The sequence below is a fragment of the Podarcis filfolensis genome (assembly GCF_964270895.1).
Source record: "Podarcis filfolensis genome assembly, chromosome: 2".
NCBI classification, from domain to species: Eukaryota; Metazoa; Chordata; class Lepidosauria; order Squamata; family Lacertidae; genus Podarcis; species Podarcis filfolensis.
This window is the reverse complement of record NC_139605.1, coordinates 82,252,899-82,267,148: the sequence shown is the minus strand read 5'-3', so window position 1 is coordinate 82,267,148 and position 14,250 is coordinate 82,252,899. Positions and strand designations below refer to the sequence as shown.

Here is a 14,250-nt window from a genome sequence, read left to right as displayed (position 1 = left end):
GTGAGGGCAGCAGAGGAGTCATTTGCCGGAAGCAGAATTTGACTGGGTTTGGAGTTTACAGGAAGGTCATGACAGGGTCTCCTAATAGGGCGGTATTGTTTCTACAGGTGAAAAGATCAAAGAGGAAGGCGAACTTAAGCTGGTGCCATTGCTGGTGGTGGCATGCCTGATTCTGCTGGTGATCCTGGTGCTGGGTGTGCTAGTGGCACGGCGCAAAAGAGAGCACAGCACCCTCTGGTTCCCTGAAGGCTTCAGTCTGAAGAAAGAGAGCAGCAATAAGAACCGGCGTGAGCCTGTGGGTCAGGATGCCCTAGGCATGAAGTAAGAGCCTTTCATTCACCCAGAATGAAACCTCAGTTCCTGCAGCAGGTTTCAGCTTCTGCAGGAGATGGTCAGCTATCTGTGGCTTGTACTTTGCTCCCAATTGTGCTTTAGTTAGCTGATGGAGAACTTTTCCTTCATTTTGTGGTGTGGTGTGGGAAAGAGCAAGAGGGTGTAAGCCCATAGCCTTGGTGTTTGCCCTGCACTACTGTTTGACTTCACTGTGTATCTTTCCCCCTGCTGCAGGAATATTGGCAAAGGAGAGAGCCTAATACCAGACAGCTCAGAAGACTGGCTGGAAGAGTGCCCAGAGGCCAAGCGACTAAAGGTATTCCTTTTGAGACTTTGTCTGGCTTAAGAAAGGGGATTCCAGCTCCTCACAAGAGCTACCCCACTGCCTTCCCCACCCTTTCTCTTGGTGTCCGCAGGTATTACTCCCTGCATCAGACTACTGTGGGCCTGACTCATTAGTGTTTGCAAGCAGCAATGAAGTAGTTTGATGCACTAGGTGAATAGGCACATATTATGTCTTTCCATAATAGCTACAGGCCCGTGTTCATCCTTGCCAGGTGGAGGAGCCAGCCATAGATCGTGAAGACCCTGTGGACTGTCGTCAATGGACACAGCATCACTTGGTGGCAGCAGACATCCGCATGCCGCCATCTATGGCCCTGACGCCACCCCAGGGTGAATTTGATACTGACTGCATGGACGTCAATGTCCGTGGACCAGGTAATTGGGAATAAGGGCAGCGAGTTGGGTCTGCGAGCGCTCATACGGAGCTATTGCAGACAGTGTCTGATGAACAAAATAGATCTGTTACTTCCTGTCTTCTGTAACAAATCCCAACATGTTTTGTTCTAATCCAGTATGTGGCACATGGGAGAGGAGAAACAGAGCAAATCTTTTAAAAAAAGCCAAACACAACAGCAACAACCCTTGTTGGGATCTCCTTACAGATGGTTTCACTCCACTTATGTTGGCCTCCTTCCGTGGTGGTGGTGAAATGGAGACTGAACTGGCTGAGGAAGAGGAAGCAGATGACTCCTCTGCCAACATAATCTCGGACCTAATCTGCCAGGGGGCTAACCTGAGTGCCCAGACAGACCGCACAGGTGAAACTGCCCTGCATTTGGCTGCCAGATATGCACGGGCAGATGCTACCAAGCGCTTGCTGGATGCTGGTGCTGATACCAATGCACAAGACAACACAGGGCGCACGCCACTTCATGCTGCCGTGACTGCTGATGCCCAGGGAGTCTTCCAGGTGGGTATCACCCAATGGACTAGTGTGGCCTTTTAAATCCTGGACATAAATCCCCCTCCTCTGCCTTGCTCATGTTAACAGCATGCTCCAGTTCCCTTTTTAAGTGGAGAGCCCTGTGATGGTTACCACCTGGAAGTTATTCTTGTGTTATCCACTCATTACCTCTCTGGGGAAACAATGAAAAGTTAGTTAGCCTGGCTGTACTTTGCATTGATAAGAGTGAATGAGAACCTAAGAACTGTACTTGAGGCGACAGTGTTACTGTGCACATGCTGCCTTGGATGGTGTGTGTTTTTGGCACCAACCTAACACACCAACATGTTCTGTTGCCAGATCCTGATCCGGAATCGATCTACAGACTTGGATGCCCGAATGGGGGATGGTTCAACAGCACTGATCCTAGCAGCCAGGCTGGCTGTTGAGGGCATGGTGGAGGAGCTGATTGTCTGCCATGCTGATGTCAACGCTGTGGATGAGATGGGTAGGTAACCCCCAGAGAGGCTGGGGGGCTGAGTTCTTTTACCTGGCTATTCTGCCTTATGCTGAACTTCAGTGGGAGGCCTCCTCAGAACTACAACATGCATTGCAAATGTATTCCAAATTAATTCCACAAATGCACTTGCTCAACCTCCAGACTGGTTGCCCTGGGCATTTCTCAAGCATCAGCAATTCACTTGGCCATTCTCCTGACTCCTTCCCTCTCTAAGCTCCTTAGATGCATTCTGATGAGGCTCTGCAGGCAAGAGCCACTGTCATCATAGAGCCCTGAGTGCCAGAGGTGGAGGGAGCAAAAGGAAGGATTACACACATGACAAGGAGTGTGGGATTGTTATTTCTCTCTCTCTCTCTCTCTCTCTCTCTCGTCACATTCTTGAGAGTCAATAGCCCGCCCCCCCCCCCCCCCGCTACCTATTTTACTGGCTCTTCTTTTTTCAGTCTGTCTACTGAACTGCTGGAAAGGGGCTAGAAAACTCTTGCCAGAACTGATCGGGTGCAGAGGATTTCCCTCTCCAAGCATCCATTGCTGACATACTCTTGCCCCCAGCCAGAGTTCTAAACTATTTGCTTGCAGAGGGCATCCCCTGCCCTTCCAGCATTCCACCCATTTTGCCTTTTCCCATTACAATCCACCACCCTGCCCTCCTTTCCCCCTCTCCCACCCGCATGAAAATAAGCCAAGATCCATGTGTGGCCCTCGTTCCTGATGTATGAAGACAACGCCTTACTGTGTGGAGGGGTATTTAGAGAGTAGGGCATGGTCTTGGTGTGCAGGGTCGAAATGACAGAAGACCTTCTGGGGAACCTGCTGGTGATTCTGGGGACCCTGTAGCTGCTTGACTCTTGCATGGACATGCATCTCCATAACAAAGCAGTTGATTTGCTGAGAGGACAAATCCAGAGTCTATAGAAGGTCCAGCATTAAAGCACAGAATGAGCAGCAACAGGCGAGGATGGTAGTGAGGAGCAAGGTGGTAGCTTTAGATTGAGGAGAGTTAAGGGAGCTGATGCAGCAGAATACTTCTAGTGGGATCTGAGACTCGGTATCAAAGAGAGAACTTACAGTAATCCTCATGGTGTCATTCCTCTCAGGTAAATCAGCCCTGCACTGGGCAGCAGCTGTCAACAATGTGGAGGCCACGATTGCGCTGCTGAAGAATGGAGCCAACAAAGACATGCAGGACAGCAAAGTAAGTTCTTTATTGCATTTGTTTTTCGGTTATCATGTGATGCTTTAAGTTTCACGTGTCCCCATAGCTTGGCAGAATCACATCTGTTGCTGTAGGCTCCTTCTGACAGGAGCAGCTCTTTCCATCCCTGTAAATGTGGCTCCCCTGCCTGTATATGGTGGGGAGGTTTACAGGGAGGCAAGAAGCTCATGGCTCCTTTTCTAGAATGCTTTGTAGTATGTTCTCTTCATCACCCTGTCCTCTCTGCGGCAGGAGGAGACACCGCTGTTCCTGGCAGCCCGGGAAGGCAGTTATGAGGCAGCCAAAATCCTGCTGGATCACTTTGCCAACCGTGAAATCACAGACCACATGGATCGCCTGCCACGCGACGTGGCTCAGGAGCGCTTGCACCACGACATTGTCCGGCTTCTGGACGACTACAACACTGTGCGCAGCCCACAGGGGGCGTTGCCTGCCGGCCACTCCCTCTCCCCTCTCATGTGCCCTCCCAATAGCTTCTTGCCCAGCTTGAAGCCCACGCCACAGGGCAAGAAGAGCCGGCGCCCTAGCACCAAGAACGCGACGGCAGGCAGCAGCGCCAGCCTGGCAAGGGAGAGCAAAGAGGCCAAGGCACGTGCCAAGAAGCTCAACCTGGAGTGCCAAGGCTCTCTCCTGGAGAGCTCTGTCACCCTGTCTCCCGTTGACTCACTGGACTCCCCCTATGTGCCCAATCCTGCCTCGCCAGGGGTCTTCCACCCAGCCAACTCCTCCATGTCAGTGCCCTCCACTCCCATGGTCCATGGCATGATGGAGGCGCCCTTTGCTGTCAGTCTGGCACGCCTGAGCGACCTAGGGGATGGCACCCTCCTCTCCATGAACCGCCTCTCAGTGCCACCAGGCCGCATGGGGCTCAGCCTGGGCATGGTGAGCCCCGTGGCCATGCCTTTTGATTGGCATGCCCGTGTCCCCACTTCCCAGTGCCAGCCAATCATAGGGGTTGTGCACCCTGCCGCCTCCCACCCCAACCTGCACCAACCAGGCCAGGCTTTCCCACCAGGGCTGCTTCTGCCCAGCCACATGGCCATGGGGCACAGCTCCCAGGGTCTGCCCAACTCAGCTCCTCCACAGACCAAGGAGGCAGCCCAGCCCATGCCCCCGCCAGCTACCACCATGAGAACCAACCAGCCTGTCTCGCCCCAGGAGGCCCAGGGGGCACCCCGTGCAGGGCCCCCACAGTACCTGAAGCCCGCAGGGGTCGAGGATTACCCGACACCCCCTTCTCAACACAGCTACACACAGGGGCAGGACGCGACCCCCAAGCACTTCCTCCATCCGCCCAGTGAGCACCCCTACCTGACTCCTTCGCCAGAGTCCCCAGAGCAGTGGAGCAGCCCCTCGCCCCACTCCTTGTCCGACTGGTCTGAATCTACTCCCAGCCCGACTGTCCTGGGGCCCAGCCACACCCAGCTGCCTTCGGTGGAGCCATCCGCTAAGATGCAGGTGTTTGCGTGAGGAGGTGGGTGGTGGAGCAGATCCCAGAGGCCTGTGTCCCTCTGTGGCCCCCATTGGGGCCTGCACTTGCCTCAGGGGCTCCTGTCGTCGTTTCCCCTGACTGTGTTTTTATAAGAGAAAAACTCAAGTGTAAAAAGGTTTTTTTAAAAAAAAAATAAAATAAAATATGCCTGGTCTTGGAGGGGGAAGGCATGGCCTCCCTGTTCCCTCACTGCCACAGAGCCCAGGCTGGCCCTCTCCCTTCCCCTCCCCTGTAACCATGGCAACGAGGTTTCAGGGGAGGATATTTTTTTTTAAAAAAAGAAATAAACTCTTTTTCTTTTTTGTATAAACACTGCATTTACTCCAAACGCTTTATTTTTTACAATGTATGCAATGTCAGAACCCCTGTCTTGCCACTCTTCTTCCTATGGGTCTTGAGCTGTGAGGAATGGAGACGAAACTGTGCCCCTTGCTCCCCCCCTCTGCATGGCACTGTCTCTCGGGTCGAGCACCCACCTCCCCTCCCACCATGTTGGGGCGGGATTCTGCTCACTGTATTTGTGTACTGGGTACGCAGCATTAGCCCAGACTGGCATTGCTATGCAGAGGGTCGAGCCCCAAACCTGCCCGCTGTCCTGCAGGAAACTAAGCCCCATAGCCCCCCAAACTTGGCACTTCTTCACATTCCAGGTTAATTTATTCATCTTAAATTCTACAGCATTCCCACCCTGTCCCCCACAAAATCCCCCTTGACTTTCCAAATTGCTTCAGCTAACGCTAGCCATGGTCATGAGGATTTTTTCAATCTCCAGAGTATTCTGAGCCACTCTTGTTTTCCCCTTTTATTATTATATTTTATTATTATTATTCCTGGCCTTTACTAACATTCCTCCCATCTGGCCCAAGGCCGCCTTCGGCCTACATCGGCAAGTTACATTTTTTCCTGTACGACGAGTTCCTTGCCGCTGTGGTACTGCGTGGGAATCTTGGGGGCAGCCCCAGACACTAAAAAGAGTTTCACTCTGTCGTGAACGGTACTGAGATAGAACACAAAATGCTTCCTCTGCTTCTCCTCAAAAACATCTGGCCCCAGCAGCCAACTACCTACACTTTCCTCACTCCCTGACCCCCCCTCCCCTTCGCACTCTGTACATTCCAGCTATCCCTGGCTGTAAATACTGCTGGTGGGAGCAGGTGCCCAGGCAGGACCTTGGTCCGGTGGTGACCGCTGCTTCCTTCCCACCCCACCCGCCCTTCCCTTCCCATGCTCTGTAGCAATAGTGGGGGAATGGCCCTGCGCAAGCCAGACCTCTCTTGTCATAGAAGGACCATTTCTAGCTCATTTAAATAAACAAATAAAAAAAACTTTTTTAAAAAAACAAATTAAAAAAAAATCCAGTGTAAACCAAGTAGCTTTAAAGCAGCTGGGTGCTTTGTGTACAGAGCGGCTTGAGCCGCGGCATAATAAACATAGCTAATAAGGAAATCGCCTCTGCTTCCTCTGTGTGTCTTTTGTTTCTTTTCGCTTCGTAGTTGCAAGTTCCGGCTGTGTAGCAAGCCACTACTACGTATTTACATATATCTATACAGTGGTACTTCGGGTTAAGAACTTAATTCGTTCCGGAGGTCTGTTCTTAACCTGAAGCACCACTTTAGCTAATGGGGCCTCCCGCTGCTGCCGCGCTGCCGGAGCACGATTTCTGTTCTCATCCTGAAGCAAAGTTCTAAACCCGAGGTACTATTTCTGGGTTAGTGGAGTCTGTAACCTGAAGCATATGTAACCTGAAGCATATGTAACCTGAAGCGTCTGTAACCCGAGGTACCACTGTAGTCTACTACAAATAGATTCAATAGGTTTTGTCTTGTCCTTCCATTCTGGGACACTATGGAATACAGTCGTACCTTGGTTCTCGAACGCCTTGTGACTCAAACGTTTTGGCTCCTGAACGCCACAAACCCGGAAGTGAGTGTTCCAGTTTGCAAACATTCTTTGGAACCCGAACGTCCGACGTGGCTTCCGCAGCTTCCGATTGAGTGCAGGAAGCTCCTGCAGCCAATTGGAAGCCGCGCCTTGCTTTCCAAACATTTTCAGAAGTCAAACGGACTTCTGGAATGGATTACGTTTGAGAACCAAGGTACGACTGTACCATCAAAGGTTCTTCCACTACCACCCTTTCAAATGCCTGCTCTCTGTGACTTCTCCAGCATTGTAGCATTTGAAAGAGGGTTGCTGGCTCTCAAGAGCATTGCGGTGACCGATGTGCTTAGAAGCACAGGTCCATAGGCTTTCAATTATTGGATTTTGAACTTTCTGCCATAAGCGGATCCTTTTGACGTTCATTATTGTGCCACAGAAATACGGAACTGTTTTAGGGCTCACCCTTGATACGATATGGGGCACTGGCCATGTCTTTTGAGCTTCACTATTGCTGCACATGGGACGCGGGTGGTGCTGTGGTTAAAACCTCAGTGCCTAGGACTTGCTGATCGTAAGGTCAGCGGTTCGAATCTCTGCGGCGGGGTGAGCTCCCATCGTTTGGTCCCAGCTCCTGCCCACCTAGCAGTTCGAAAGCACCCCTAAGTACAAGTAGATAAATAGGTACCGCTTTATAGCGGGAAGGTAAACGGCGTTTCCGTGTGCGGCGCTGGTGCTGGCTCGCCAGTTGCAGCTTTGTCACGCTGGCCATGTGACCCGGAAGTGTCTTTGGATGGCGCTGGCTCCTGGCCTCTTGAGCGAGATGAGCGCGCAACCCTAGAGTCGGTCACGACTGGCCCATAGGGCAGGGGTACCTTTACCTTTATTGCTGCACATGAACTGAGGACACACACAATGCTTCCTGGCAGCTGCACATTGTAGGAGCAAGTGGCTAAATGGTCTTTCAGTGAATCATCTAATGGAAGAACCTCTGATAAGCCCCACAGTTTTAGCAAATCGAAAAGACTTTTTACAAGCAGAAATGCCTTTAAAAAGGTTACGTCGCCATCACAACAGAGAAACATAAATACATACTTTCCTCGCAAACTTCCATTTCTTTAGCAGGGTCTTAATGCTTTTTCTTGCCTCGGATTTCACCTGAGGTTTTTGTTTGCTGAGTCATCGAAGCAATATGACATCACAGCATTCCAAACATGATTTGCAAATGAACAATCAATGCTGTTCTGTTTGGTTTCCCCAGAGTGGGGGCGGGAAATCCATTGCTTCCTAAACTGAAGCTGGCTTGTGCTTGCAAGTTGCCAGGATTAATCTTAATCTATGTGCATGTAATGCTTTCTCATCTGTGGCAGCACAATGCAGAGACAGGAACTGATACAACCTTGGAAGTTTCACTGCTAAAAATATCTGTTGAAAAGAAGTTGGAATACATTACTTTGGTTTCCCACAAAGAAAGCAGTCTATGGACAGAAACATGCCTTAACCAGAGAATCTAACCTTGTGGTGTGTTTGGGTATGGTGGGAAGTTCCAGTTTTTCCCATGCAAGCATATTGAAGACTTCTGAAGAAGGAGCACAGAGTGAAAAACCCAACAGAAGCAGCAAGCAACAGATAGTGGAGACAGGAATCAACAGCCATATATCAATCAATTTCCTTTATTCGACCGATAGTCAGAAATAAAACATTACACAATAATTATAAACTATAACATCATAGGGGTACATAAATAAGGTAGGGTTAGGGTACTAGACCTCTCACAGATAACCCACATCAAAGCATTCAGTTATACGTTTCCGACACTTGAGTGCCAGGAAAAGGAATTTAGCCACTGACAAAGTTATTTTCCCTGAAGACTTATTTAGCAGATATGCTGTCTGCTTTCCTCTTTGTCGGGAACCGAGCTGGGGTAAGTATGGAGTTATAAGGTACTGTCTTAAATCGTTGTAGATGGGACAGCTCAGTAAGATGTGCTCTGTGGATTCTACCTCACCCAATGCACAGTGGCATAATCTCTGGTCATATGGGACTCCTCCATATCTTCCCTTCAGAACCGCCGAGACAAGTACATTCAGCCTAGCCGCAGTAAATAGTCTGCGGTATTCCACGTAGTGGATATCCGCCAGGTAGCGAGCTGGAGCAGCCCGATACAACTGCTCCCCCAGAAACAACCCAGGTTTCACACGGGCTATGTCCTCCTGTCTGGCAATATCCCTTAATCTTTGAGCGATCACCGCCTTTGCGTGGCTATACGTCATGGACTCTATATAAAGGGAGGACAACCCGCACTTCTGCACTTCCTCCACTATCTCCCCTTCCCATGGAGATTTAAAGTTATCCCTCAGAATCAAGGGGGCCAAACCCACCGGTCTGAAACAGAGCTTGAGCCATAGCCATAACTTCGCTTACAGCCATATATGAAACCTTGTCTTTTCTTGGGGGTAAAGCTGTTTCATAGACACTGAAAAAGCTGCCCCTTGAATAGCTAATACAGTAAGAAGATTTAAGAACTCACCTTCCTGAGATCATATTTTAATACAGTACTTCATCCAATAAAGGATGTGACTGACTAACGATATAACTCTGCTGCCCAGAGTGTCCTGGGAAACCCAGCCAGATGGGCGGAGTAGAAATAATAAGTTGTTATTGTTAAAATTATTATTATATCTCCCAGGAATGTCCAGGAAACTGCCTTGAGAAGGCATGGTTCATTTTTACTTTAGGTTGGCAAGTATCATCAAGCTCCACAAGGCCTGCAATATTCTACCTCCCCATTAGGCCTCCTAATAGTTCTGTTCAGTTATTCCCTGTGTAGTCTGTTTCTCCTCTTTTTTTAACATTTCCAGTCTTATTGCTATAGCAGTTGCTTACCACTGTGTGGCAGCAGAGATGGTAAAGCTGCCAACTTGTGCTGGGCTGTTCTAAGGGACTGCGTTTTCTATTACTAGTTTATTGCACACATAAATAAAATACAAATAGTTGTAGCCTTTAATAATTTAGAGTTTCCTGGCATCTTAAGAAGAAACAAATTTATTGGGCTTCAGATTTTTGTGAGTGTGAACCCATTTTATCAGACCTGTGAAGAAGTGAGTAGGTTCAACCTCCCCCCCCCCAATTGAGACATTTTGGGCTACAACTTCCATAAAACACTGTCCTGTTTGGTTATAAAGAAAGGCAGCCACTTATGTGACCACTTCACTTACCTGCTCAAATGGCTCTTGCCCACAGATGTTTATGCCACAATAAATTTGTTAGGTCTTTAAAGTATCCCAAGGTTCTGGTCTTGTTTTGCTGCGACAGCCTAAAATGGCCTCTGATAACCAAAGTTTTGCAGCCCTGAATCAGTGACAATGTAAAAGATCCTGCATATGGGAAAGTGCCTATAGGAACCAAGTACTGGTATTACAAATTGCAGCTGGGAAGCTACCACTGAAAAAATGAAGGTGTTAAGTGTGACGAGACTGATTTAAATCACTTCACAGGGTGGGCCTGCACACGGAATAATTTTCACTGGGCCACCATAACGTAAGCTACATAGTTTGTGGTGACACAGTGAGAGTCACTCCTTCCACGTTAGAAGCTACTATCAGGCGTTGACATCAGATGCTTTCTGAAGGCCATGCTTCACCTAGAGGCCCACTGCCACCCCTTGAACCCCCTGGCCCTGATCTTCCTCTTCCTTGCTCTGCTACTGCCTGTTCACCTGCCCACTTGGAGTGAGCAAAAAGGGACTAGTCTGCTTGCTAGTGCACCTCCTGATAGCTGTGCAGGCTGCGCCCAGAGAAACAGGGCAAGCAAAATGGGTGGCAGTGACAGTTGTAAAGGGGTGGTGGGACCACTAAGACCATCTTGCTCAAGGCCCTCTCAAAAACTGACTGCTATGAATGAGCAGCTCCACAGAGGAAAGTGTCGCCTTGAATACAATCCTTAGTTTCCGTCTTTTGCTACAGGCAAGACGGTCTTTTAGATGTAGCCACCAGTATTGCTTTAGGCTGGCCATGTTCTTGCTGATTTCGGCAGGTGTGATGGAGGTTTCCAGGCAAGGAACTAACCTAGACACTGGGAACTGTGATAGTTTTCTTGACCAATAGCTTTTGGGAGTGGGGGAGATAAGTGGAGAGACGGGGAGGGGGGAGGACATTTAACTGTTCTATCTTTAGCTAAGAACTAGGATCTTCCTTCCGTTAGTTTTTTTTTTTAAAAGCACAGTACAAGAAGACAAGGGGAAACATGCAAGTCTAGTGCACACGAGTGCATCAAAATTTAAAGTCTTGGGTCAATCTAATTCTATGCCCGTTTGCTTAGGAGTAAGCCTTATTTATCTCAATGAAACTATTGAGTCAACATGCACAGAAACAGGTTGCAAAACCCACAAGAACCACTAGGTGGAGGTTGCTGTAAATCTCCCAGCCTGATGAGTCTCCCTGTAGTGAAATGCTACTTTCTAGGTTGTTGAGAATTTCCTTAACCACCTGGATTAGGTTGTTTTCTTCACATCACTGCAGGGCTCCTCTATGAAAGGATGTGCTGTGCTGTGGATATTTTCTGAACTAAGGATTAGTTACTAAGGATAACAAAGGATTCTATGGTTCTATGATACTAAGTTGACTAAGGATAAGGTAGACTCTCCTTCATTGGAGAAAGAGACATTGGCCAGCCTTCTGTCCAGATTTCTTTAGGTGTGATTCCTGCATTGCACAGGGTGAAGTAGATGGCCCTTGGGTCCCTTCCAACTCTACAGTTCTACTATTCCACCACTCATTGGAAGAATATAAGGTAATGCCTGACTGCATGGTGACAGCTGTCCTGGGGAATGCTTTAAGGAGGCTTTAAGGTGGCCCCTGACTTCCTTCCCATTTATGTATTCATGTTCTACACTGTTGATCATCACCAGAGATAGACAAAGTAAATCTCAGTTGGGTGTGTTGATCTCTTAATTTCCTGTTACATTGGAACTTATTTTTATTTTATGTAGAAGGATTTACAGATCACAACATTCTCGAAATGGTGTACAGTATATGTCTCTAAGTGGCATACATACATCTTAGGGTGATTCTAACATCCAAAGATAAGTGCCTATATTAGGTGAAGTCTGAGTCCAGGTCTAAGGAACATATGAGGTAAGACTTCATGCATTGAATTAAGCCATGAAAGCTGACGTCATAATAAACTTGTTATTATTTAAAGTGCCACAAGACCCTGTTATTTTTGCTGCAATAGACAGCACAGCTACCACTGTGGAATACGTTTCTCTTACTGATGGCAGTCAAAGACCAGCAGGGAGACCTTTCCCCACACCTCCACCTGCAGATAGCAACGGGGCAAAATTCTAGCAGGACACCCTCTAGCACAGTATTCCTCAAACCTTGGATTCCCACATGCTGTTGAGCTATAACTCCCATCATCCCTGACCATTGGCTAAGCTGGGTGAGGATGATGGAGTACAATGCCATCAAGGTGGAAGAGCGGTGCTGCAGAAGCATCCCCCTGCAAGGTTCAACCTGTCTGAACACCCACACCCCTGTGCTGGAATAAGATTTGAACTTCAGCCTTCTGTTGATGCCCTCAGAAGACTGTTCTCAATCATAAATGTCCTGGAGAGGGGGAAAGGGGAAGCTATTGGCAGGATGGGGAGATCCCATGGGTCAGCAGTTCCCCACTCCTACTCTAGCTCTGTATTGCCTTGAAAACAGAGGTGTGTGTCTTTGTGTGTCAAAATCTATGCACTGGCCTCTGTTCTACTAGCTAGAGAGAGTACCTGCAGCCCTCTACTAGACTTTCCCATCCCTATGCTTTCCCTGCTCACAGAGCTTTAATTGGACATGTCTGGGCCACTTAATCCTCTTACTTTCTAGACCAGGGCGTGCACATCACATGCTTGGTACAAAGTCTCTGGGGAATGTGAACCCCATGCCAGCGGATTAACCTTTTCTGGCCCCAGCAGATTGCATGCCTAGAGGGACTCCATGTGCAAATTCAGAAGGGCAAGGTAATGCAAAGCCCTCTCTCCCTCCTATAATTGGCTGGCCTAAGGTAGGGTCCTGGGACAGATGCCCATCACATCTTTGCAACCATATAATGCCAGCATGCCCCCCGCCCATTTGGTAATGCTGCTGCTGCTGTAGTAGCTAAGGGTTGAGCAGGCACAATGAGGGATGCTTTTTAAATTATTTTTTGCATGTTTGCATTGCAGGTCATCTAAGGATGCTGGATGGGGCTTTGCCTCTGCAGTACCGCCCTATTGGACAGCAGTGACATACCTCCAGAATCTGGCTGTTGGGAGGTGCAGAAGGAGAAGGAGCAGGCAGGAGGCCCCCAGGAGACAGGTTTCAGGAATCAAGCCAAGGGTGTGCCAACATGCATATCTGGGATGGGATAAATGCCAGAAGCCAGGACCTGCTGGGGCCTGCATGGCTCTGGCGTCTGCACTGGGGATGTGCCTGAAAGTGCCAGGGTGGAGTCAGACCGCACGTGTTGACAAGTGTGCCATGTGGTAAAAAGCGTTCCTGATCACAGCAGTGTTGCCAAGAGCCTTCATTTTAGGGGGGGGGGCATTTCTTCAGAATCTCCATTGAGCTCATGCAGCAGAGACTCAGGGCGGCAGAGCTGCGCACTGAGCCCCATTTCCCGACTCAGGAAATAGCTTTGCATGTGGATCAGGGCCCTTCTGCATAGCATGTTGTGCAAGACAGGATTGGAACAAGGCAAAGCAACAGTGGGCTTCCTAACGGACACGTTGGTCAACTGAAAACACATTTAGGCTGTGGTTTCTCTTTGCTGGCACCTAGCTGGCCAAACTTTGTCTAGATTTCAAGTTAGTTTTCAAAATTCTGCTTTAAGTGGCCCGTCTAAGAGAGCTCAGGTGTGCTCTAGAACGCAGGTAGACAATGTGGTCCCCCCAATACCCATTCAACTCTCATCAGCCCCAACCAATGCAGCCAGTAGTCAGGGATAGTGGGAGCTGCACTCCATAAACATCTTCCAGGCTACACTACTAGACTCTACCCCGAGTCTAAAGGAAGCTGGAAAAAAACAACTGTGCAATTGAGTGGTTTGTTTATGTGAGAGGTTAATACCAGAGGTGGGGATTTGTGTGTGACCATGATAATTAGAAAAAATATTTTGTGTTTTACTGAATGTACAAAAGGGAATCAACTATGAATCAGAGTGGGGAGAGGCAGAAGGAGCTGGTATATGCTCAGTCCTTCTTCCCCCCCCTCCTACACACAGTCAATTCATAGATGGGGGGGTGTTGTCCCTGGAGCAGCTTCTGCCCAGCATGTCTCCCACAGACATCAGGAAGCAAGGAAGAGAAAAACCCAAAGAGGAGGGGATCCCACCCTGTCCCATTTCTGAATATGCAGAAATTTCTGAATATTCAGAAATGGAAGGAAGAAGATTATCCAGAGATTGTGATGTCAATCAATCAATATCACAGGTGTAGGTTTGTAAAAAGGAGAAGAAGAAGTAGTTAGGGTAGTGTATGTTAACAGCTTTCCATTCTTCATACCACTTAGGGCTGAGTTAGAGAAATCCATTTCTTCCCTCATAACAAACTGATTTAGAACACC

The 14,250-nt window shown here is 48.7% G+C and overlaps 1 protein-coding gene across 6 annotated transcripts in view; it reads left to right on the top strand.

Moving 5' to 3' along the window:
* NOTCH3 (notch receptor 3) overlaps positions 1-6,235 on the top strand; it is a 56,635-nt gene extending 50,400 nt beyond the window's left edge. The window contains exons 28-35 of one of the 6 annotated variants that reach the window (XR_014544553.1): positions 108-321; positions 568-649; positions 891-1,053; positions 1,281-1,588; positions 1,922-2,069; positions 3,179-3,276; positions 3,529-4,904; positions 5,050-6,235. Coding sequence is in view for 4 of the 6 variants with exons in the window: in XM_083599073.1 (XP_083455199.1) it covers positions 108-321; positions 568-649; positions 864-1,053; positions 1,191-1,588; positions 1,922-2,069; positions 3,179-3,276; positions 3,529-4,767 (2,369 nt within the window). In the remaining 2 variants the exon portion in view is untranslated. Of the gene's footprint in view, positions 1-107; positions 322-567; positions 650-863; positions 1,054-1,190; positions 1,589-1,921; positions 2,070-3,178; positions 3,277-3,528 lie in introns of all 6 variants that reach the window. The other 5 variants (XR_014544554.1, XM_083599076.1, XM_083599073.1 and 2 more) reach the window with 5 other exon arrangements.
* Positions 6,236-14,250: the final 8,015 nt, after the last annotated feature.